Below are 24,614 nucleotides of genomic sequence, written 5' to 3'. Positions count from 1 at the left end.
AACACCAACATTTACTGTACTAAAAATAAGTCTTTTTAAATAAAATGTCTGATAAGAGATCTCTGAAGTACCTGGTGACTTGCCTCCTGAAGCTCTGGTGCTGACAGTGCCATAAAGATGATTTAAATCACCAGAATGGCTCCTTCTCACTCTTCCCTACTGCTCTTTGCTCAGCACCCCTGGCATCATGCTGGGCATGGACAGCTGTGCACCTCACCTGCAGTTCTCCCCCAAGGCTGCCCCAGCTCCAGCAGCAGCAATAAGACATTTCTTAAAGCAAACATGCTTGAAGCTCTTTTGTCTCAAGGGGTGTGAGTCCTCTTTCTTTATTATCCTTACCCAGAGGCAATCCAATCACTGAAACATAGGTTTTGCTCTCATGTTAGACTGTGTCTCTTGGTTAGTTTTCCACCCATTTTCCAGCCTCTTTAGGTATGATTTTGAGTTTCATGGGCTCACCGGTTTTCAAGATCCTTCTTAAATTATCTAGCTTTTCATGTACAGGATTTTGCTGAATTTTGTGGTAGCACATCAGACAACCTGGTGTTCCATACACCCCTTCTTAGCAATTCTGAATGCAGCCACCTCCACAGACTTCATCCCTTTCTGTGTGCCTACCTACTTGGATCACTCATGAGTTAAGATAATAACCATGAACCCACACGATTCCTGAGACTTTCATTTCAATTCTTCACATAGTATTTTTTCTAAGAATGGGATGGGCACACACTAGGCATGCTGAAGATATATTCTGAAGATAAGTCTTTGAAAACATACAATTTTACTAAGACCTTCAAAGTATGCTTTGCATGCTGTGGCCTTTTTTTCCCATGTAACTGAGTAATTCAATTTTTAAAAGCAGTCCAGCTTATCTGTGATGATCTGATCTGTAAAAAGCAATTGTTATTTTGGGGGCAAATTTCTGTAATATTCTAATTGGTAATGGGATTTTTTAAAAAAAAATCTAATTTATTATCTAACTGAAGACTACATTTCACTTTGTTGGATTGCAGTTTCCAGGATTATCACCCTCATCCCCTCTAATTCAAAAAATCACTCATTTTTTCTTGTCCTTTTTTATCCACTCATGAGTATTTTTGAACTTTGTAATATGTATGCATATATAAAATGTATGGAAAGACAAATCAGAAAGCTGGTAGGCTTGCTAAAGAACTCTTCTGACATGCTATTAAACAAATAGCATTTAGATCTATTACTTGGCATATATCCAGACTTCTCCTGAGCCTTTTTTTCTGCCTTTCATCAATTACTATCTTTACAAAACATCATTTCCTCACTGTCCACTTTTTTCCATTTTGCATTAAAAGCTTTCTTTTTAAATAAAGCTTTTATAAAGCCATCTCCTAGCTCATACATGTCAGAGTTAGCACTGATTCTGCCCACCGCTTCACTTATTCATGGACTTTTATGGAGTCTCTCTCTTTCATCTGTACATCTCTCTTTCATCTTTCATTGCCCTTTTAAGTCCTTAGGGTAGCAGTAACTCATCCACTCCCTCTTTTTCTCTCTCCCACAGTTATTTTTCCCATCCTTCCCTCAAAGCTGTGCATGCCACTGAATACAAGAAAACCCTCTTTTCCAAAGGGCACTCTCAGACTACATTATCTCTTCTGTCTTGACATTATGCCTCTTGTATTACATACCAGGAACCATCACAAGCTTAAAGGAACTGTAGCAGGAAAAGTAGGGTACCTGCAAGCCTGGCTGCACATGGAGGGACTGCTGGTGCCTGTTCACAGCTGCCTTCTGAAAATGGAGGTTACTGAACCCAGCAGTCTCAATTGCTATTGACAAAGAGCCTGCAGTCCATGCTGAGTGTTCCTGAGCAAAGCCAGCACAAGGAAATGTTTCTTCTTCCACAGTGTTCTCTACAAGAGCAAAGTTATAATATTGCCACTCTATACACTGTTCAGTTATACCTTGCCTCTGAAGCTGTCACGGAATGTATACAGGAGCAGCTCGTTCAAATGCTGATATTGTGTGCCCATGCATCTTATCTTGCAGGTGTGATTTAAGGCCTGAGGAGATGCAGGACTGCACCATAAAAAAACAAAACCAAAAACCAACATGGAAACCTGCTCTGATATATGCATTTTGGTTCCCTGCCTTCCAGAGGTCAACAGCAAAGGTCACAAAGAACCACTCTGCAGATGAGAAACAAGAGGTGGGTTCTCCTGTCTGGCTGCAGCCAGACTCCCCAGTACTGACCACAGCTACCTGCAGGCTCAGCCACAGGGGCTGCCAAATGTGAAGAGACCCTTGGAAGCTGAGGAAGAAAGCTCAATAAAAGATGCAGGGACAGGAGTGAGCTGAGGAGATGCATCTTGTGCTTTAGAGTAAATGCAAATCTAAAAACAGTGCCTCTCAGCACACTTGTGTGAGCAGAAAGCATGATAAAATCACAGAATGTTCTTTTTGAGTGGGAAGGGACCTTAAAGCTCATCCAGTTCCAAACCCCCTGCATGGGCAGGGACACCTCCCACCAGTCCAGGTTGCTCAAGGCCCCATCCAACCTTGGACACTGCCAGGGAGGGGGCAGCCACAGATGCCCTGGGCAATCTGTTCCACCCTCATACTGAAGAACTTCTTCCGAAGATCCAGTCTAAACCTCTTCTCTCCTTCAATTTAAAAGTCTTTCTCCTGTCACTGGACACTCTTATGAAGTAAGTCCCTCTCCAGCCTCCCTCTATGTTCCTGCAGGTACTGCTGGGCAGCTAGAAATGGACTGGTCTTTTCTGAGGAGGCACTACTGTTGCTTTGAACCTGTCCCAACAAACAACAGCCTCATCCAGGAAAGGAAGGAAATCATAATGTCCTTATCTGATGACCAGACTGTCCCTCATGTGACAGCCTGTGCGTGGGAGGGGCCAGGCTAGGTTTGAACCACAGGCAAAAATAAGGACAAAAATAATGCCAAACAGGTTAAAAATTGCTTCACTATTAAAGCAGCTGAGGCAACTGGAGGATTTTCACTAGTGGCAGCTGCATATCTTCGAAGGAGTGTTCAGAACTCAGAAACTGATGCACCAGGTGAAATCAGAGGTGAAGAAGCTCCAAGTCACCCTGAGGTTCCTGGTTCTGCTGTGGAAACACTACACTTTGTGTTCTGCATTTAGATGAACCTCACTCTAAGGTGAGAACTTAGAAGATTTGATTTATCAGCACCTCGGCTCCAGTGCATCCTCCAGCACATGTCCCCAAATTCACCTTGTGATATGACAGCCTGGTGTAAGAGGCTGGGAGGAAAAAGCAAAGACAAACCCAGGAAAAATTTCACACACGCTATTATAATTAAAAGAATGCTAAAGACCTCCTATTTTTGCCCACCCACCAGCACGTGGAAGAAGGCTGTGTCCAGGTCTGGTGTCCCTCAGTGCCCAGGACAGGGAGCTGATCCGCAGGGCATTCATGGATTTTGAGCTGTGCTCCTGAAAAGCTTTCCTGGCAGGCTAAAAAACCACGGTACACAGTTCACTCTTCCCCTCTCAGATGTGCTCACTGTGCTGTGAAATACAATTTACCAGTCACCTGCATTGGGAAACAGGGGAGAAAGGGGTTTTGGTGCAGAGGAGATTGAGGGATTTGGAGCAATGCACTCCTCAGGGCGCTGGGGCAGATGATGAGTATTGGTAACCACAAACTACCCAGAGTGGGTTCAGCAAAGGTGATTACAGTGAAGCCCACTGAGATTTTCTTGGCCACCTGTCAAAGATTTTAATCTCTTATGAAAAACACTGCCAGCTTCTGCTGTCCTTACTCCATCCCAAAAGTCAGAGTTGTTTCCAACTGCCTGAGTTGGTCAAGCCCAGACTGCTCTGCCTGAGATGAGACTGAAAAGACTTGGAATGGAGAAGTTAACAACAGCTTTTGTGGGGAAACCTAGCCAAAGCCATCCAGTCCATCTCCTTGTAGAAGCAGAATTGTTCCCTACATTGATTGTTTGGAAAGGTATCTTCTCTGGACTGCACACTGACTCCTACCAGAAGCTGAGCTGCAGATCACACCATTAAAAAATCCCATCTTTGGTTTTCCTTTCTTGGGCAGGACTCTTGATGCCTTCCTACCTGAAATGCTTCTGCTTTATTTTGGCCACACTGGTTGCTCTTTTCCTTGAGTCTGTGCTCCTTCAGAGCTGCCCTTTACTGCTGTACTCTCACTGTTGCCCACATCTCCCATTTCCTCCCATCCCTCTCTTCGCTGGGGCCTCATAACCAAGGGTGCTGCTTCATGTTACAACTTATCCATTGCACAGCAGTTTCCCCCCCCCAGAACAAAGCCAGGCATTTCTGTCCTCTCCCTTGCAGCAGATCTGGCAATTAATGGAAGCAGAGAGCAAGCTAGAGCTGGTTTGATGGAGAACAACCCACCAAAAACAATTCTTAAAAAGTTTTCCACTGGCTCACTGAGCAGAACCAGCTCAGGCTGCCATGGTGGCAATGCCAGGAATGAAAGAGCCAGGGGTGGGATGGCAACAGCTATCATCATCTAACTGTAACACAACCCCACAGCTGGGAACAGCAATGCTACTGTACCTGGATGTCCCCTCCATCCCCACATTGAACCTCCTTGCTCCAGGGAATCTCTCTGCACTGTCAGACAGGTTTTCATCCACCTGCCAGCACCACTTAGAGAGCTGCATTTTGTAACTCCAGGTCACAGGTTTTAATGAAAGTCAAATGCACTACAGCATGCTCACTCCTGGCAGGCAGGGCTTGGGACACAGTCCTGTCTGTTACTTGTGCCACTCTTTTTCATGCATAAAGGGCAAGAGTAAGGGAAAAGAAAAAAGGAGGCAGCAGCTCTTGCTGTTTTGAGATTAAATTTCAGTGGCAAAGCATCCAGAGGGGCTGTCAGAGAAATCAGCTGAGATGCTGGATGATGTGGTAGGAGACACATCCAAAGCAGACAGATAGATCTCAGTCCCCAGGATGGGGCAGTAATTGAAGGGTCTTGTGGTTTCAAATACTGTGAGATATGGTCCAAGAATTTGTCACTCTTGCCTTCCTCCATTTGTGACAGCCTATAGCAGATGTCTCCTACAATTCTACCTTTCTTTTCCAGCCTGTATGTCTCTGCATCCCCACGCTGTGCACTCCTGGTACTGCCCATACCTCTGCTGCAATCCTCTGTTCTTCTCCTCTTCCACCTCTTAAGCAGCTGAGACCTCACCTCCACTTACCCTCTATATCAGCAAGTCTCTTTCCAGAACTCCTGACTGCAAACCTCCAAGAGACTATTTCAGTGCACAACCCTGCTTTATTAGCTCCTGACATGCATCCCCTTGGCCAGCTTAATGAACTCCATCTTCCATAGCCACAAACCACTGATCTCACAAACCTGAACTTCTCTCCTCCATGGTTCTCTGTGACTATTCCTCACTGCAACTGCAGCCCAGAAAGGACTTCCAGACTTTAAAACATTAAAACATTCCTCTTTGTTACAGGTATTTTTATCAAGTACTCTCACTAAGAAAGTGTAAAGAGATGTGTCATTTTTTTTCTAAGTGGGTCAGTGTACCCTAACTTCATTAATCACTGCTTTTGATCTGCAAAGGGAGCCCTGGGACAGGCAGTACAGCTTGTTTAGCTGTGGTTCCAGCTTGCTGCCAAGCTTCAGCTGTGGTGCAGAGTTCTTGCAAGAGGGGATAAACTCCATCTCAAAGCAAGTGATCAAGCTAGGTCATTGGATGGAAAAATTAAATAAGATTTAATGGGCATTTCCTCCATGACCTGAAAGAAGTGAAATCTAAGGCACTTCAGCTTCTTCTTTTTTATTTTTTTTCTTTCCTTTTTGAGATATATAAGGTATGTCTCAGCCTGAAGGGGAGATTTGCCCGTGGAGAGATTTTGACAACTCCCCTCTGAGTGCTAAAATGCTGTCAGCTGAAAAACTGAGCTGTTTGGGCAAACTGATCCAATTCCGACAGACTTCCTTTATGTTTTCATGTTTTTTCTTTCAATCAAAAGCCTCCTAAAGAATCCATGTTTTCCATTCAATCTCAGAGAAGGGGGAGAGAAGAGGGGAGATCACCTACTTTTATTTCTCTGGTCACCATTAATCTAGCTGCATGGAGAAACCTGTGAGAGGCAGAGGAATGCCCCAACTCCAGTTCCAAGAGGAATTCCACAAGGAATGTCTCTTGTACCTTCCCATTGCACATCAACAGAGAACCTGACAATTTCCCTACCTCACATCCAGCAACTGCACATGGACGCCCTGACTGTTGGGAGGGGAGAGTCAATACTGTGGCTGCAGAGAGGAACAGCACAGGAAGCAGAGCTCTGAAGCCTGAGTTTATCTTTAATGCCAGTAACAGGCAGGCTGCTGGATCAGCCATCCAAGGAAAGCCTTACTGAGAGTTTTTTCAATAATCATTAGGAATCATCCTGACTTTCCACAGCCCAAAGAGAGTGAAATTAAGACTTGCTATTTTTTAATCTTGCCCCTAGCTGTGAATATATGTATAACCTTTCCACATCAGAGACAATTTTAAGCACAACTTTAACTGGTCAAATCCTGGGAGCACTCTTACCATTTTATGGCAAAGATTAAGCATGCTCCTGTCACAATCAGTAGAAGAGCATCTCTTTCTATCACCTCGATCCACAGCTCCAGAAACCTCCATTTCTGTAAGGTAAAGCAGTGCCAAGCAGCCCAATAGTGCCTTGCAAAGGCAATTTGGGGCTGTTGTTTCTGCACTCTTTTCCCCTGTGCATGGAGCAAAGCTTTACAATTGCTGGCTTGCATGTTGGGTCTTTTTTCCAGTTTTTCTAGCCAAGTGTCAATACATGGTGACTGTTGTTCCTCTTTACCTGCCTGCTGTATACTCAGCTGGGGTAACCCATGATCAATGTGCCAAATTGTTAAATTTGTTTTTTAAAACCCATCCAGCAGAACTGTGGATTCATAGATCCAAAGAGATCTAAAGTCTGTAGCTTACCAATTTCAGTTTTGGTGAAGTCAATCATGGACTTTATAAACTTCATCATGTCCCTTTTCATTGCTTCATGAAGCCAGGAATGACACAGGAGGTTTCACCATCTGTTCCCTTCATGCTGCCATCCTACACACTTCTTTTTACATGACCAGTGACTGAGAATGGGTCAGAAACTGCACAAGCCCACTAACTCCAAAATAACTGTGTGCAGAACACAGGTTCATACATTAAACATAATTCTACAGATCAGATGTTTCATACCAAGTGAAAAATCATTTTTCAAGTATCAGATATTCTGTAATTGGGACCTAAATTCTAAAAGGCCGTTCAAGTATGTCTCTGAAGTATTCTCATCTTGGTTCCCATTATGTTTCTGTAGGCCTTTGGGTGACAGTTTTGATGACAAGTCTGCACACTGCCTAGAACAACAAGATCCTGATTGGTACTCCTTGAATAATACATATGAATTTTTGCCTGAGTCTCCTCACATTGTATGAGTCCTGGGGGATGCCTGTCCTCTGCCCAGGCAGGTCTGTAAGGACATCCTGAGGCATGCTGAATTTCTGTATCTCACCCACCCAGCAGCATGCACACAGTGGGAAGAGGCATGTTCACTACACCTCATGTGTCTGTCCCCAAGAAGATTAATGGCATGACTGAAAACGAGACTATAAGGCCTGAAAAGCACACCCCAAAGGTGGTGGTTCAGTCCAGCTGAACACTTTTAGCTCCTTCTGCCTCAGGCTCCTGCTCTTTGCAGTCAAATATGCTGCTAGAAAATTACTAGACAGTTTTAGTCTGAGTATTTTGCTTTGCAGCAGACAATATTCACATTGTTGTTAGTCATTTACTAGATGTGGGGGAACGCCTCTGGTGAAGGTGGCTGCATTTCTCTCTGTGCCAATCTTCCATTTCAAAGCCATTTTAAGCTCCTTTGCACCAGCAATTTTTTTGTGTGAGTTCAAACTTTCCCTATCCTTTCCTCCAGGGATGACTTAATTAGAGACTGGACTTCCTTCTCAAGTTACTGGATCCGAAGAATCACGCTGTTGTATTTCTATGCAAATCACACAGCAGCAAAACCAGTAAATAGGGGGGAAATTCCTACAAAAAACCCTGACACATTTATGAAAACAACAAGACTTGCTCACCTTCTCAGCAGGTGAGAAACCCATTCAATCCTATATCACTATATTCAGGGAACAAGTCTTCTGAAAGCTTTTCCTTTGCAAGAAACCAGCCAAAAGTTTCTGATTAGTTTTATACACATGAGATTGCAGACTTACACTTTAAAACTACCTGTTATTTGACACACAGGTGGTTTTCTGATCAGGACAAGCAGAGTTTTAAAAGCAACTGGAAGATTTTTTTAAGGGGTGATACAAAAGAAGGGAGCAATTGCAAGAAAAAGTGGAGGACAACAAAAGATCTGTGCTGTGGATGGAGGGCAGACACCTACACTTTGTGTTTTACAAGCTGGATGAGCAGAGAATCAGGTTTTTCCCAGGTACCTCAGGTCAAGCTGATTACAAAGGTTACAAATGACTGGAACAAGCTTAGAGCTCCCACGACAACCAGAAAAACAAAACAAAACAACCTGTGAAAAAGCCTCAGTTTTTCAGGTGCTTGAAATGACATTGCTCAAGAGCTTATGCTGGGAAGACACTTCACTATCACCCTCAAGCATAGTCTGAGATGACATCCCATGAATTTTAAGCTAAATATCCAATACAATCCATGAGAAATAAGAAATACTATGGCTTTTACTCTCTGGACCTCAGAATCTTCAGGAACTGTGTTTTAGAGCTGCTCTTTCCACACAGAAATGCAAGAAGACTTTGTGCTTTTAAACAGCACTGAAAGCCCTGCTATCACAAAGGCTGTGGCTTTTCCCAAAGCATCACTGAGCTCAGCACCAGTCACTGGAGTTGACAGCCTTGAATTTTCATTTAACACCTCTCTATGAAAATGTGTATTTAGGGGAGGAAGGGGCATTTAGAACATGAAGAAAGCAGAATACAGCCCCTGACACCCAGTCCCCCAGTGACCTGCTAACAAAGTCAGGCTGCTGGACTTTGCAGCAGGGCAGATGAGAACTCATGTGCCCTGTGTCCTACCAGCTCCACTGGGGATCACCTCCCACAAGGTAAACTGGGCCCAGCAACATCACTGAACAGCCCTAGTGCCTGGGCAGCTCAGCTCTGCTCAGATTCATGGCACCATGGACTAGAGCCATATGTTTTACCTCTTCATGGTGCACACCAGACACAGGCACAGAACCACCGTGACAGCTTGAGCTGTTCAGCAAGAGGAATCAGATTTGAAACAGCACATCAGGTTTTGATTAAACTGGCAATTAAGCAAGCAAGGAGAAACAAGCCCTAGGGCTGCAGAGAAGATAAGCCAGTTTCAAGACAAATGGCCAAATCTTCAGGTGGTGCAAATAGCTGCAACTTCATTGCCTTCAGCAGGGCTTCACCCTGCCGTGAGAGCTGTGTATCTATCCATCTCCAGCCTGGGACAGTACTGGCAACAATGGTAATGAAGTGCATTCAACTTGGGAGAAGCCATTGAGCAGGAAGGAAAAACTGTCACTTTATAGTGATTTTGGATACAACAGAGATTTGCAACCCAGTGACAGGATGCCAGCAGCCATCCCCATAAAAGGAGAGAGGTGGGAAGAAGAGCAGATACCTGGCATTACCCTTGGACCACCAGAAGCTTGTAGGGGTCTTCAACCCTTCAACACTTGGCTTATTCAGATGCTTTTCAGAACTAAAGAAGCATGATACAGTAAACTGATGCATCCTACATATTCAAAAGGTGCAGGACAAAGGAGAATTCTATCATAACCTCCCCAAACTGATGATCATCTAGTTCTAGTGAAATTTAATCTATTTCATCTACAACGACCTCCTATTGAGTAGTCAGTTTCCAAGATAAAGAAATTAGGGTCCCTTGAGGTCAGCTGTCCTACTGCTCAAATTTTAGCTAAGAAAATTGTCACAGACAAATTAATGCAGTGGAAACATCAGAACTGATCAGTATGTGTAACCAAAAGACAGGCTGCTATCAGACAGCAACTGTGCAGACACACTTCCATGTCAGCAAAGCCTTTCTGATCTGGTCTGCATCTCCCAGTTTCAGACCAAAGGTTAGTTAAGGTGTTGAATTTTATACCACCACTGGGCATAGTTATCTATCCTGAGATCTATGAAGATAAAATATTCCATCCCAGAACTACAAATAAATAAACCACCCAGTAATTTGCTTGGCATGCTTGCTTCATGCCCCCCCCAAAAATGCAGGATGCATGCTTGATCTCCCTACACAGTGATCACCAAAATAGACTCTTTCTGGTCAGTTCAGCAAGGACTGTCTTAGATTTTCCAACATTTGCCACCTGCAGAGCAAAGGGCAGAGTAAGAAACAGCCACAGAAGAGCTACAGGGCGAGCAAGGGCTGGCTGACACACCAGAAGGCAGTGCTGCTATCCAGTGAGATCTGGACAGGCTGCAGAGCTGGGCAAAAGTCACCGAGTTCAGAAGGGACAAGTGTAGAGTCCTGCCCCTGGGGAGGAATAAACCCAACCACCAGCACAGAGGAGGGGAAATCCTGCTGGAAAGCAGCTCCATGGAGAAAATCTTGGAGTCCTAGTGGAGAGTAAATTCTCCATGAGTCCAAGATGTACACTGCTTGGGGCAGCTTCATCCAAAGAGAAAGTAAAAAATGCTCCTCTGACTGGAAAGCTACTGAGAACATCCCTGTCTTCATGAGAACAGATGTATATTTAGTTAAATCACCAGGCCAGTAACCATCTTCTGGGCCCTCCAGGTGCCTGCACGTGAGATGAGACTACCTACAGAAGTGAAATGAGATGTTCTGCAGAAGAGTCGTTCTCTCAGGCACAGCCTCTGATTTCAGGTAGGGCTTTTAGTCTGCTGAAATTCCAAACCAGGGCTGGTTCTGACCTTGAAGCACTGTCTATACAGAAAGGACCAGATTTTTCAATAGACAGATAAAAATGCAGATAGATAAGATGATTTTTTTCATTAATGCTTTGCAATTGCCTGAAAGATTTTATTTCCTAACAACACTTTTCAGGCATTCATTTCAACAATCTTTATGATGTTAATAAACACATTTGTCTAATGAATATCTCTTGGTAATCTTGCTCACAATCCAGGAAACCCTAGCGCAGCCGAGATAAAAATATGCACATACTAAAAGCTCAATTTGAAGGGAAAAAAAAAATCAATTCAAAGTTAAATTATCCATCTTGAATTTCAGTGCAAAGGCTACTAGAAATACTGAGTTCTTGAACTTCAATTAATCTTTAGCTATTAAGCCAGAAGGGAAAAAGATTCTTCAGAGTATCAGATGGGGAGCTGCAGAAAGCTCAGCTCAGCTTGCAGACTGATGTCACCATCACTTAAATTCCCATTCACGGCTGGGTTGGACTAGTTAACTCATGCTTGTCTTTGACTCCTCTGGGTTTATTTTTTCCAGACCTCTGTGTGTGCCTGCCTGCATGCATATGGCATACATTTTCCAGCCTCACTTCTCTGGGATTAATCAGCAGAAGTGCTTGTCATGGTTAAATAATTTTATTTAATTTGTACTGTGTGAAGATATTTGGGCAAAAGGGAAAAATAATTAAAATTTAATTACTTTTTTCCCCCCCTCTTTATAATGAGAATCACTTGTACTCCTTGGAGACTCAGCTGGGAACAAAACATCGCTCGGTTTTATTGTTAAATATACAATAATAAAAATAGATTTAAAATTTAAATCTTAAAATCACCAGTGTCTTTTAGCAGAAGAGCGACAAGCCCAGGACAGGTAAATACAATGTCAATACCAAATGTAAATACAGGCTTTGTTACAAAGACGGTGGGAAACAAAAGGCAAAACCCCCAAACCAACAATAAGAAAGCCCATCTGGCATCAAATCTTCCAACACCCTATGGGAAAACTGCTGGAACAAGTCTTTGCCCTTTCTGATGGACAGATGCTGTCACCAATTAGAAAATTAGAACTTGATGACAAAGTCTAAGGTTTAAATGTGAAAAAGGAAAAAAAAAGGAAGTGGCATTAAGAAAGCACTGTGCAGACTGTTAATGTTTTCTAATTAAAAAGCAGAGTTCACAGATACATTTAGCTATATTAAGCATAAAGTATGCATCTGAGAGTAGAAGATATTATTTTTTGGTGGCCAGAAAGCTGTTTTCTCATTGCTAGGGAAGTATTTGCTTTCTCTACCTGTTCAGAAATTTCCCACTACACGTAACAGCTTTCTAGCAGCCTTTAAAAACCAATAAAACCCTCAGACCTACCACAAAGTCCCACAGAAGAAAATGTCCAGAGCACCATCTGAGCAAGGCACAAAGAGAGCAATTTAAGAAGCACATTCCTGACTTTTTATGTATGATGCAAAAGGCACAAGAAGGAATCACTGACCAGCCACTACAACCAAAACATTTACAATGCAAACATTATTTTACCTATTTAACAGTGGGATAGAATACCCACTCAAGAAAAGCACCCTGTGATGTGGCACACTGCCTGTCTGGGTGATTTTCTGGAAGGTATACTGCAGTAAAAGTCAAGTTGTTAGGCTCAGTACCAGAGGAAGCAGATGAAATCCAATCAAATGCATCACAGAGGTCAGACTAAATGAACTAATGGTCCCTTCTGGTTTAAAAAATCTATTAATCTCATTCACTTCTCTGTTAACCTCTTCATATCAGAGTCAATTGAAACTCATTTATATGAAAAGAACACACCAGAGCAGTCTTACACAACACACCATGTTCTGACTCTGCAGTTTTACACTACCCAAAAAAGTTTTGTTTACTTCCCACTGAGCTCAGGAGGAGGCTTTGTTTATCCATAAAGAGCCCTTATAACTATAAGCAAGGCATCAGGCAAAGGCACTCCTCCCAGCACAACACTGGATGATTCTGCACCTTAAACTATACAAACCAATCAGAAGCTTTCCAGAGCACTTTCCACCTTGGCTTGGTTTTTGGGTGCTGGCATTCCTCTCTCATCCTGATATTTGCTGCCATGGAGAGCACAAGGCTTTTATTAATAAAATCTGTTCCAGTCACTCCAAGGAGATTTCGTGTGAATAACTTTTAATACACTAAATATTGCACCAGGAAAATACTTGGCAGTCACTGTCCAGTGAGAAAAACAAGCACTTATGTGAAGAAGGCCAAAAATACTCATTGCTGTTAGACCCCCTGCTGTATACATATGCTCCCGTCAAGCAAATATATTTTGTCAACTCTTCCACAAAAAAAAAAACACCACAAAAAACCAACAAAAAAACCCCAAACCCAAAAAACATCCCCTTTTTCTTCTCCACACAGCCTTCCTTCAGTACTCCCTCCTCATGGAGCCTCCTGGAATTGCCAGTCCTTCACCTAGTTCAGCAGTACAAGAGCACAACACATCACATGAACTCAAGGCTGACTGAGCTAACAACCCACAGCATCCATCATGCAGGCCTTGGATAGAGAGAATAATTTGACACTGCCAGAGGGGCAACTGAATGGGAGTCCAAGCCATGGTGTCTCACAAGAGCTCTTCTTCACATGGCATGGTAGAAAGATCCAGTGAATGGACCCAGGACTTCTCTGCTGGCACAGGTATACTTGATGCTGCCTTTAATTTTTCTGACTGCAGCACACAGATGACCCTTTCCCCATCTCCACTCTAAACACCAAGAGATGAGAAAGAACTGCAGAGCTGCCTAGCACCTCATCTCTCCAGTGACTGTGGTAATTTATTCCAGTTATTTGAGGGAAGGATGAGTGGCACCCCAGTAAAGCAACTCAGACTGATACAGAGGCAGCTGATTTTCCCATCTTCTGTCATGGCCAGGCTGTAACTTCTATAGTTTTCATCTCTGATGTTTCTTTCATTTTTTTCCTCCTCCCTTTCAAGTTTCAAGCAGCTGGTACTTTGTGAAATACAGAACACAGGAGCTACAGAACTTGAAACACCCAGTTTGCTTATTCAGTGCCAGTCTTTTTAAACCAAATCCCATGTTTCAGTGAAATTTGACTTAAAGTCTTCTCTCAGCAGATTTTAATCAAGTAAAAATCGTATTCAGAGTGAAGAAATCCTGTTACACTGAACAATCACTACAGTGTTTGGAAGGACACATCCCTTTGACCTAAGCCTCCATCGTCTGCTTTGCCCTCCAATCACGAGCAGACCCTTAAAAAACAAGTATTTTCAACATCAAAATGTAGGGCAGATATTGCCACTCAAATTCATACAGATATTCAGTAATTGTTCCAGCCTACATTTACATTTATATATCCCCTTTGGATGCTTTAGATACAAATCAGAAGGTCAAAATGCCTCTCAGAAGCAAAACTCAATTCCTTCCTGGGAAAACAGAATTCACTGGGACCTTGACTCTGAAGTTCATAGTCCAAGCTCCCGCCAAATTCAGAGGATTTGTCTGAAAAATGGCTAAGCAGAAACTCTCCAGGAATTTCAGGATTTTTTCCCAGAAACTGGGTCACTACATCAACTTTTCCTCACACACATCTCACAGACTCACCTAAAAGAAATGGACACTATTTTATTCTTTTCTTTTTTTTTTTTTTTTCATTTTTCCACAAACCATCTTAATTTAGCATAGTTACTAATGCCAAAATGCACTTGGAGAGCATGTGCACCAAAGTGCCTGTTATCTCCTTTTTGGGGGGATCTACCCACCTTTCCCTGTCAGGTTGTTGACAGCATCCCCAACTAGCATTTCACAGCCCTTTGCTGCTGCTCCCATTTCTCACAGAAGATGGAGATCTTCATACTAGCTACTGAGATTATTGTGCACCTTCAGCCTAAATTCTCTTCCTATAAGCAATCCATAAAACCCAACCCTACTATGAAGTTCAGCTGGGTTTCTGAGGATAAGGGTGACCTTTCCATTTCTTGGGTACCTACTCTCTCTGACACACAGAACCTTCAGGCATGAAGGTTCCCAGGGCAGCCCCTTCCACTGCCTGACTGCTCTTTCATTAATGATATTCTTCCTAACACCTAATCTAACCCTCCCCTGGTGAACCTCAGGCCATTTCCTCTGGTCTTACTTACTTGGGAGAAGTGACCAACCCCCACCTCCCTGCAGCCTCCTCTCATGGAGCTGGAGAGCACAATGAGGTCTCCCCTCAGCCTCCTCTTCCCTAAACCAAACACTCCCAGTTCCCTCAGCCTCTCCTCCCAGGACTTGTTCTCCAGGCCCCTCACCAGATCCACTGCCCTTCTCTGGACACCAGAATCTCACTGTCCTTCCTGGACTGAGAGGCCCAGAACTGAACAAAGCACTTGAGGTGTGGCCTCACCAGTGCTAACCAGTGCCATGACCACTTCCCTACTCTTGCTGACCACACTATTTCCAATTCAGGCCACGATGCTGTTGGCCTTTTTGGCCACCTGGGCTCTCTGTTGGCTCATATTCAGCTGGGTGTTGACTAGCACCCCCAGCTCTTTTTACCCCAGGCAGCTTTCCAGCCACTCCTCTCCAACCCTCATTGCCTGGGGTTGTTGTGACCAAAATCCAGGACCTACACCACGACTTCCTGAAGTAAAGAGAAAGCTCTGTAAAGCCTCCCCATAAAGGTGTCCTAATTTTGTACCTTACTCCTAAAGTTTTTACTTCATTTTAACCAGTGTGTCAAGACCAGGGGTTATCAAGAGCATCCAATGTGGCCTCTGCTTGCTTTAACTCCTAAACAGAATATGGCAGGGCACCTATATCTGCTTTCTTGGCTTTATTGGTTAAAAAAAAAAAAAAAAAAGAAAGAAGAAGAGAGAGAAAACCTGGCATGGCAGCACTGAAGAGTGCTGGTGGCACTGAAGAAGTTAATTAGCAACATTACACTAGACTTCAGGAGACGAGTCTTAATAAGTGCTGCTAAAAATATTACAGTAGTCATTTCCAGAACAAACACAATCAGTGGCAGACGAGCAAGGAGAATGATCCAGACCCATGAACTGCCATGGGGGGTAGTGGTATTTTCTGCTCATTTTAAGAACCCAGTAGCAGAAAACCAAGATGACACATCCAGGACTCCACAGCCCAAGCTAGGCTAGGAGCTCTGCAGCCAGGCCAGAGCAGAACTGCAGGGACCAAAAGGTGTTTACACCACACAGGCCCAGCCTTGAGGAATCAAGTGCATAAATATAACTTAAGTTGAAAGGGGGAATGCCTTGAGAAGAAGCCTGGCAGTTTATGACCCTGCTTTGGTTTGAGAGGAGAGGAGCTGGCAGATAAAGCACCTCAAAAATGGAACATCCTGAAGTTTCTTCCAGGGCTACACCCCCAACCCCTTTGTAGACCCCCACCAATGCACACAAGTCACACAAATAAATTATGAGCTTGTTGCTAAAAACCATGGAAAAATCCAGCACAGTCCCTTCCTCCTGCAAAAGACAGCCTTGGACATTTGCTACCTGTCACCTCTCACTCCCTGCCTCTGGCAAAGAGCTGGGACCCAAAGGGCTGGCACACTCACAGCTGAGTTTGGGGCACAGCATTTGAGTCAAACTGATAAGCTGTGGTGGCTGTCAGCATGACAACCTGGTGGTCCAGAACTTAATGAAATGACAATTAATAACTCCAGGCTGATCCTTCAAGTCAAAGAGCTCAATACAGAAGAGGAAAAGCCACTATTCTTCATGTGCAATTAATGCTCTTTTCCCTATCCAATCAACCTGCTGTCTTCAGCAGTACATCCCATGCTTGCTGCCAGGAACAACCGCCTCAGCTTTTCAGACATGTTCTTGGCAAGGTGCTTTCCCCCTCTTGGCATTTGACAGGATTATGAAGTGCCAAAGTCTCTGGCTTCCTCGTGTTTTGAAGCTTGAAAGTAAAGTTTAGCTTCATCATTTTGACTCTTACTGCCCTTCCCTTACTTCAACCATCCAGGCTGCCCACCAGCCCTGTCCCCAAGCACTTCCACTTCCAAGGTTGTTGGAACAGAACCCCAGCCCACCAACACTGGCTGTGATTTCATGGCATGAAGGTCTTACAGCAAATTCCCATTTGCTTTGCATATGATAACATTTGGTTAGCATTTGGTTTGTAATGCAAACAACTGATCTCCACAGAAGATACAGCAGTATTCTGGTTTAGCTCCCACATAGGTTAGGTGTGCTATATCAATAAAGAGACAGACCAGGCCTCAAAATGGGAATCAGTCAAACACAAATTTGGATTCCAGCATACCCTGGGTAGGTGGAATATCCTCCTGTCCTTCTGAGCTTAAGGTACCAGCTGGCCAACAAATGTAGGCTGACATGCCAGCTTTGTTAGAAAAGAGTCTGTGCTGCTTCCTTCAGCTCCACACTTACATGTCTCTATGTCTGAAAGAGCAAAAAGGGACTGAAATATTTACAGAATGGGACATGCATATATGGGCAAATATTAGAGAAGAAAAGCCAGGGCCACAGTCACATTACGTGTTTAGCAGAGGCTGCTGAAAGCAAGCACTGATCTCTCTGAAAATCTCAAGCAACACTGCAACCAGCAGCTGTCACTGTAAGCAATGGAGAGGAACAGGAGTGGGAGAGCTAAGGATGCTCCTAAATGGGAGGAAAGCAACTAGAAAATAAAACCACAGGAGAAGGCACAATTAAACATGCAGCAGCTCCCAAAAAAACACTGTTGTCTGCCAGAAGCAGCTGCTTATCAAAAAGGCTCAGCTGGCCTTCTAAAATGCAGCCTGAATTCAACTTCAGAGATATTAAGTGTGGCTTATCACAATGGGATCTCAAAGTGCTGGCATTCATATCCTGTGCACAAGTGGGATTTAAGATTTGGCATCCCTTTTGATGCATTTCCCAGGCAAGGATGTAGGGCTTTAAAGGTGAGAAGCATAGGAAGCTGCTTTCAGCTACCTATCAGCACGTGACAGCTTTGAAATGTTCAAGATCCTCTGCCCACTAGCCACATTACTCAGCTGTCAAAGGAAAGGCCTCAGATTTATGACGTGAAAATTACATTTTAACGAGGTGTCATATGTGTTTAAAGTTCTTATTCATCACCATACTGCCACATCTTTTACCCAAGACACAAATGCACTTAATTAGCATATTATAAGGACAGAGGGTTCACCTTATCTGTATTATGAAACTGCTTGAGGAAGAAAACCACAAGACAACCACCCTTACTGAATAAGATGGTTGCAATTGTGTCTCAAGAAGGATTCCCACAATATTTAAAAACACGTGGAAGATGAAAGGCTGTTGGTACCCTCTGAGGTTTCTAAAATATTACAGGTATGTATGGAAGCTTCATATTTCCCTTGATTACTGGCCTGGCATTCCACACTCTTAATATGCAATCTATGAAAGCCATTTAAGCACTGTGAAGCTGAATTAGAAGTCCTATATCGTATCACTGTCTTCATGTATTGGACATATTTAATAATTAACTTTAACTATTAAACAGCTTAATGCCTGGGTCTCCTGGGCATAATTTAAAACACCTCCTGAAAATCAAGAGGCCTGTATTTCCCATGTCACTGGGAACAGATACCAGATCATCCAGGTCCCAGACATGCACAGAGGGATCCTGACCCTGGTTAAAGGCCTTCCCTGGACTTTTTCACTGCCAAACTATGGGACAGGCTGCAGTCCTACCCCTGGGGTCTAAATGCCCTGGCAGCACACCTTGAGCCCCTGGCGAAGAGCTGTGGGCAATGGTGTGGGCAGCTCAGGCATTTAAAAGACAAAATGTTCTTCTGGTCTCTCTGCTGCCCAGAAACACCCACCTGGTGCCCAGCCAGGATCCAGGACTGCCCAGGCTGGGGCTGAGATGCAAAGCCAGGAGTTGCATGTTTGTATGCAGCACAGTACCAGGAAGTGGGATGGGAGCACTTTACCTTTCTGGAGAGGACGATTTGTTGATATTTTCTTAAATTTGTTTATGCAGACTGTGTGACAAGTGGGTGATGATTAAAACAGGTAACTCTGGTGAATATTAAGAATGATTAGGTTGCAGAAGAAATTTCACTCTGTTGACACCGGTTTTTGTTTTCCCCCACGTGTCAAGCAGGAGACATTAAAAAAATAACAATCTGAACGCTTTTTTGTGTTCAATGGAGAACACTGCTAGAGTTGTGGAGGTATTCTCACTATCATTTCAAATTACCAGACTCAAAAGCAGCTACAAATAAATAAACCAAAAGTTCAGAAGCACTCAAGAAGCATCCTCCAAAAAAACTACTTTTAGCGCCAAACAGCTCACAAAAATATGCTTCAAAAGCTTTTGGTACCTTTAAGTTCACTTCCTGAAGGTAGACAGGTTTCCCAGGAACTGCAGACACTGAGGACTGCTTGCTTTCACATCAGCTTTTGGATTAAATGAAAGCAAACACAGAAGAAAAAAACAAACAAACAAACAAAGAGCTAAGCAAATCCTTAAAATCCTTTTCCCATTTCTGACTAAAATGAACAATTGGTTTTAGTTCAATCAGGAGCCCTGAACTGCTTCTAGATCGGTTGAATCCAGCTTTGTGTCTCACCTAAGACTCAAGTATACGTTGTCTTTCCTGGTGCCTTCAGCTGGCTCAGAACAAACTCCAGGTTTTGAGACTCATTTATTCTGAACAGTAAGAGTCCATTTTTTAAGACAGTGGATGAGAGAAGCTCTGTGACAGTTAAAATCTCAAATATGTTCTAAACCTACATGCAGAAATAGACCTCTAATTAAAACTCACAAAAAATGTTTACTCACTGTCAAGAGCACAATGATGTAATCCCTGCCTTTTCCATATGCTATGAGACTCCCTCCTCCTCCCACTTTTCCTGGATGGTTTGGGAAAAGACTGTTGATGTTTGATTCTATGTGAAATGGAGCCCTCAGCACCTGGTATTTATTTTAGGCATTGTTGAAAAGTAAGATACCATCTTTCAAATATGCTATTTAGGTAGCTTTTCTTGTTACAATGAATAAACACGATAACAAAACACACGTCATTGTTTTTTTAACAACCAATCTGTTCAACCCATCAATTTTACAATCTTTCATGTATTTTCTAATTGAGGAGACACTGTGTACATATTCTGCCCCTCAAACTGCAGCCTTATGGAAAATGGCTGCATTGAGCATCGCCTTGTTCTAAACAGATAAACACTGGTGATTTTGGAAAAGAAGATAGGAAACACATATCTCATATCTATGATCCATTTTCTAAAAAAATAAATAACTAAAACCCAAATAAAACCAAGCTGGGTCTTCACTGCTTTCCTAATGTTCCATCAGCTCATGCTCTACTCATGGAGGAGATGTGTTTAAGCCAGCCCCTATATTTAGTACATATAAAGCAAGACATGAAACTTGGTGCTAACCAGATGTGTTGCACTGAATTTGGAAGAGCAATTCAGACCTGATCTCCTGGCTCCTTTCTGCAAAAAGCATGTGCTCATCCCTTCAATTCAAACCCAGTGGTTCTGTCTGACTGACTCCCAAGTTAACGTTTCTCCTAATCAGACTGTGCAGGTAATGGAGCAGTAAACTCCCTCTGCAAAGGTGTTTTTCTTCACTTTGAAATGTTTTGGCCCATTCAAGCTGTCTCATCGAGAATTTCACTTGCTGCCAGAGCAGTCCTCTGAAAGGCCTCTAAACCCATAAAATAGTGAGTTACTGTGATCTGTATGCACCTCTGCCAAAAAGGAAATCCTGGCAATTTCCAAAGAGAAACACGTGTAAAATTCAGCTTTGTGGCCACGTTATAATGCTATCAAAAAGCTTACAAAAAAAATAATGTTAGGGAAGGCTCGCCAGATTCTCTGACACCAGATTAACCCTCTTGTGTCCACCACCAAACCCACATCCAAACGTGTGAAATTAAAAGAACTTCAAACGAGAGAACAAATTAAATCTGTGCACCTCACAGACTTTCAGCCCTCTGCAAAGTTTTCACCTGTTCTCCCATCTCACCAGTTTAGATCAGCAAAAAGGAAGAACCATTTTCTCTTTTTTTACAGGAAAGTAAAAATTATGGTTTTTCACTGACAATGGCAGCTTTTTATTAAAGATGCTATTACTGACAACAGTCCCCATGTTAAAAAATGGCAGCTGAGAGTCTGCCGTAATGTCCAGAAATAATGCTCTGAAACAGAAACTGTGAAATAGAAAGGATGAAATTGATTTCCACTCCTCAGGGATAACCAACAGCTCACAAATTGCTCTGCTTCACTCCACCACTCAGAAAGTGCATGCTCATTATTAAGCTGGGAGGATGAAAAGTTATTACTTCATTTTCTGCTCATCTGAGATCTGGCAGAGGTCAACATGACTGAAAACATTCCTGTTTCTCTCTTATCATTTGGGTTTGTTCATCTGCCTCTTCAAGATTTTCCTCTCCTCTTCTTTGCATTTTAGTATTAAAATGAGAAATTCACTGCCTTTTTACCACTTTTATTCCTCCCCACCCCAGATTTTCATAACCTCAGTTTCTTTCAGCATCTCTTAATCTGTTTTTATATGGGTGACAGGATGCACACAGGAAAAGAAAAAGAAAACCTTAACAACAGGAAACTCCCAACCTCTCTTTTGCAATCTGAAGCCCTGAATCCGTTCCTCCACTTCTGAGATTTTTAATAACAAAAAAATGTTTTGTAAATATCCATCTGAAAAATCAAATAGCTTGCCATCCAAATTGTATTAATTCTGCCTTCCCTCTTAGTTTTTCAGCCTCTCTGAAGTACACACGTTCCACCACAGGAACTACCTGATATCTGTGACTACATTGTGTACACCGTGTGCATTTAAAAACCTTTGAGCAAATGCTGTTTGGGAACTCTTGCACCAGGAGGTTTGTTTGACAACAATCTATGATAAGTCACGTTATTAACAAAGTAGCAATTGTGAACGCAATACTTGCAAAACAATGAAAAAGTCGGTAAAAGTTAAGGAAATATAACCCAACTAGGTAATTACCAGTATCATTTCTAACACAAATGAAGGCAGGAAAGCTTGGAATCCTCTGCAGGCCAGATGCTCCCCTCTTAGAGAAAGTGTAGTAAGTCACCTTAAGTCAGTAAATCAGCAAGTTGTTGTTGTTGTTATTATTACTGTTACTATTAAAGCGATTTTAAAGAAAAGAAACCAGCAATTTGGAACATTTTGTTATTGATTCCCCTCCTGACTCTAGACACACACTTGTGAGTGCATGCAACTAGGGGCAGCTTCCCTAAATAGCCCCAAATCCCTCAGCTTAATGGAACAAAGTAATTTGAACTGGCTGGCAGTTTTCCCCTGGCTGTTTGCAGCGACAGCATCTTCCACACTTCGTTTTGCCAAAATTCCTGAAGAGGTGAAGGTGATCTAATGTATGGAGCAAAATTCAGTTAGAGAGAAAAGAGTGCTATCCCTGTGATACGACAAGAGTGTGGACATTTGCACACTGTTTCAGGTTAGTTACAGGTAGCACACTCCTTTCTCCATTTAATTTCAAACTAAGATTAACACTTAAACATTTTCCACGTAGTCATGTCGTAACAGCCATCACAGATCTTGCACTGGGGCTTCATTTACAGAAACACTGGCAGATCAGTGAGACAGCAATGCACTTCAATTACACACCCTACTTACAAGAAGAATAAAAAAGGCAGATTCAGGTTTTGGCTGGGCATTAAACCCCTTACCTCCTCTGCTGTCCAGTGGGCCGAAATCCAAGGAATATTTCACAACATGATAGTTGTTCCACACATAAAGCAGGTTGTCCCGGGGATTATAATCCACAGCAGCAATGTACTGGTAGGAGTTTGGAAAGGGCACATCCACCATGCTATCCTTGCTTTGGTCAGTGTTATATATGTAGTCTATTTTATTCCCTGTGGCTTCGTTGTCATCATCTTCGTACACAGACTTCACCACATATAAAATCCCACAGATCATGAAGGCGTTGGAAGCTGACCTCTTGTCGTAGGCAGTATCCCATGTCCCTTCAATCCTTAACGTGTAAGGGTTTAATTGGCTAATGACTATTTTGCCATTGTTTTGTTCTGTTGCATAGATTACCCAGAGCCCGTTCTCATCCACAGCCAGGTCTATATCAGACTTGCCTCCCCAGCGGTAGGGAGAGGTGTCATGGTAATTGGCATTAGCTATGATAGCCTCCCCACTTTTGATTCTTGTCCTCAGGTCAAACTTGACTATGTTCCTGGTTCGTTCCTTGTTGAAGAACAAAGCCCCATCGTACACAACAAATCCCGTGCCGTCCACCCGGTGTGGGAGTTTGTAGGTGGTGGTTGGTCTGCCAGCAATGAAGTCATCCTTGGAGGAGTACTCTGTCAGTGTGTCTGTCCGGTAAGGTGTCCAGGGCATGTAGTAGATCTTGTCAGATGCCTGCAGAGGGTCCTTGCACCAGGCACCGGATTGGTGGTCAGATTCAAATAAATGTTCACTCTGGTAAACTCCTTTCAACAGTCCAGGGCAAAGAAAAACTGTTGGAAGGGAAAAGAATTCAAAACAAAGAAAATAAAGTTATTGACAGTCTGGGGGTGACTGGCCCAAAGATCTCAACAGCTTCTAGTTCTAGAGCAGAGGACACTCAGGATCAGAGGACACCCAAGAGCAGTGCCTTGTAACTGGAGACCAGCCTTCCCGACGGCCCTGTCTCCAGAACAAGAGCTGCTCCACCAAACTGATTTTTTCCCCTGCTTTTTTATCAAGTGTGGCTCGCTTTCTTATTGCTTTTCCAATCTGTTTTTACAGGTGTACTTACTTGGACCACTCGCCTTTGTAAACTCTGAAATGAATATGTGCCCCCAAAGGATTTCTGGGTTTCTATTTCCAGATAATATTCTGCAGTGAATCTGTACTCACTAGGTGAAGGGGTAAACTCCCAGGGAATTGATCCACATATTTATTTGAACAGCCCACAGAAAAGTGGCCTAGAAATGGAAATAAGAAAAGAAATTCCCATCCTTACAGCCCAAGCAACATTAAATATTTAAAGGGTACCAATAGCAAAGCAGAGGCGAATCCCTTAGCAACTCTGAAGAGCATTTAAAGCAAAGGGAGCAAGGGGGAAACACCCATCTACAGATCTGCAGTAAAACTAGAAATGAGGTTTTCAAAGCTGCTACAGGACACACAAAACATGCAGTCCACACAATTAAAAACAAATGACAAATGGATGCTGAAAGGTAAAGACAAGGAAGGAAGGAAGGAAAGAAGGAAGGAGAAGAATAAAGTTCACTGGAGAGGTACCCAAGGTCTAGATTTTAATCAGTTAAAAAAATGTCCTGTTAAATACAGTAGTAATTCAAACTTAAAAACATATACCTTCTATTGTTACATGAGAGAAGCACAGAGGAGCAGTTTGACTAACTGGGGTGCTTTGCTGCTCAGACTTCGGGTGGGGCTGAGAGGGGCCAGGAAAGAGCCAGTGCCTGGGAGGAGGCTTGGCCGGCACCCGCCTGACCTCGGCATCACGGGAACACCAACACCAAGAGGCCGGCCGGCTGGACGGGGAGACAAAAGGAGGGATGCTGCAGAGCAAAACTGTCTCACTCAGGCTTTGAGGTCCCCAGGAGCACCCTCCTGACCTGGAGGCACTGCACACACTTGGGGGGAGAACATTGGCTTGTTATTGGTAATGCCGGTGAGAGTGACGGG

At 43.2% G+C, this 24,614-nt stretch overlaps 1 protein-coding gene across 6 annotated transcripts in view; it reads right to left on the bottom strand.

The window, feature by feature from the left end:
• ADGRL3 (adhesion G protein-coupled receptor L3) overlaps window positions 1–24,614 on the bottom strand; it is a 401,888-nt gene that overhangs the window by 114,476 nt on the left and 262,798 nt on the right. For all 6 annotated transcript variants that reach the window (XM_030449718.1, XM_030449717.1, XM_030449722.1 and 3 more), the window contains one exon: window positions 22,637–23,437. In XM_030449718.1, coding sequence (XP_030305578.1) covers window positions 22,637–23,437 — 801 coding nt within the window. The remainder of the gene's footprint in view (window positions 1–22,636; window positions 23,438–24,614) is intronic.

This window comes from Calypte anna, chromosome 4A (assembly GCF_003957555.1).
Source record: "Calypte anna isolate BGI_N300 chromosome 4A, bCalAnn1_v1.p, whole genome shotgun sequence".
NCBI lineage: Eukaryota > Metazoa > Chordata > Aves > Apodiformes > Trochilidae > Calypte > Calypte anna.
The sequence above is the reverse complement of the archived record's forward strand: the minus strand, read 5'-3'. Positions and strand labels throughout refer to the sequence as shown.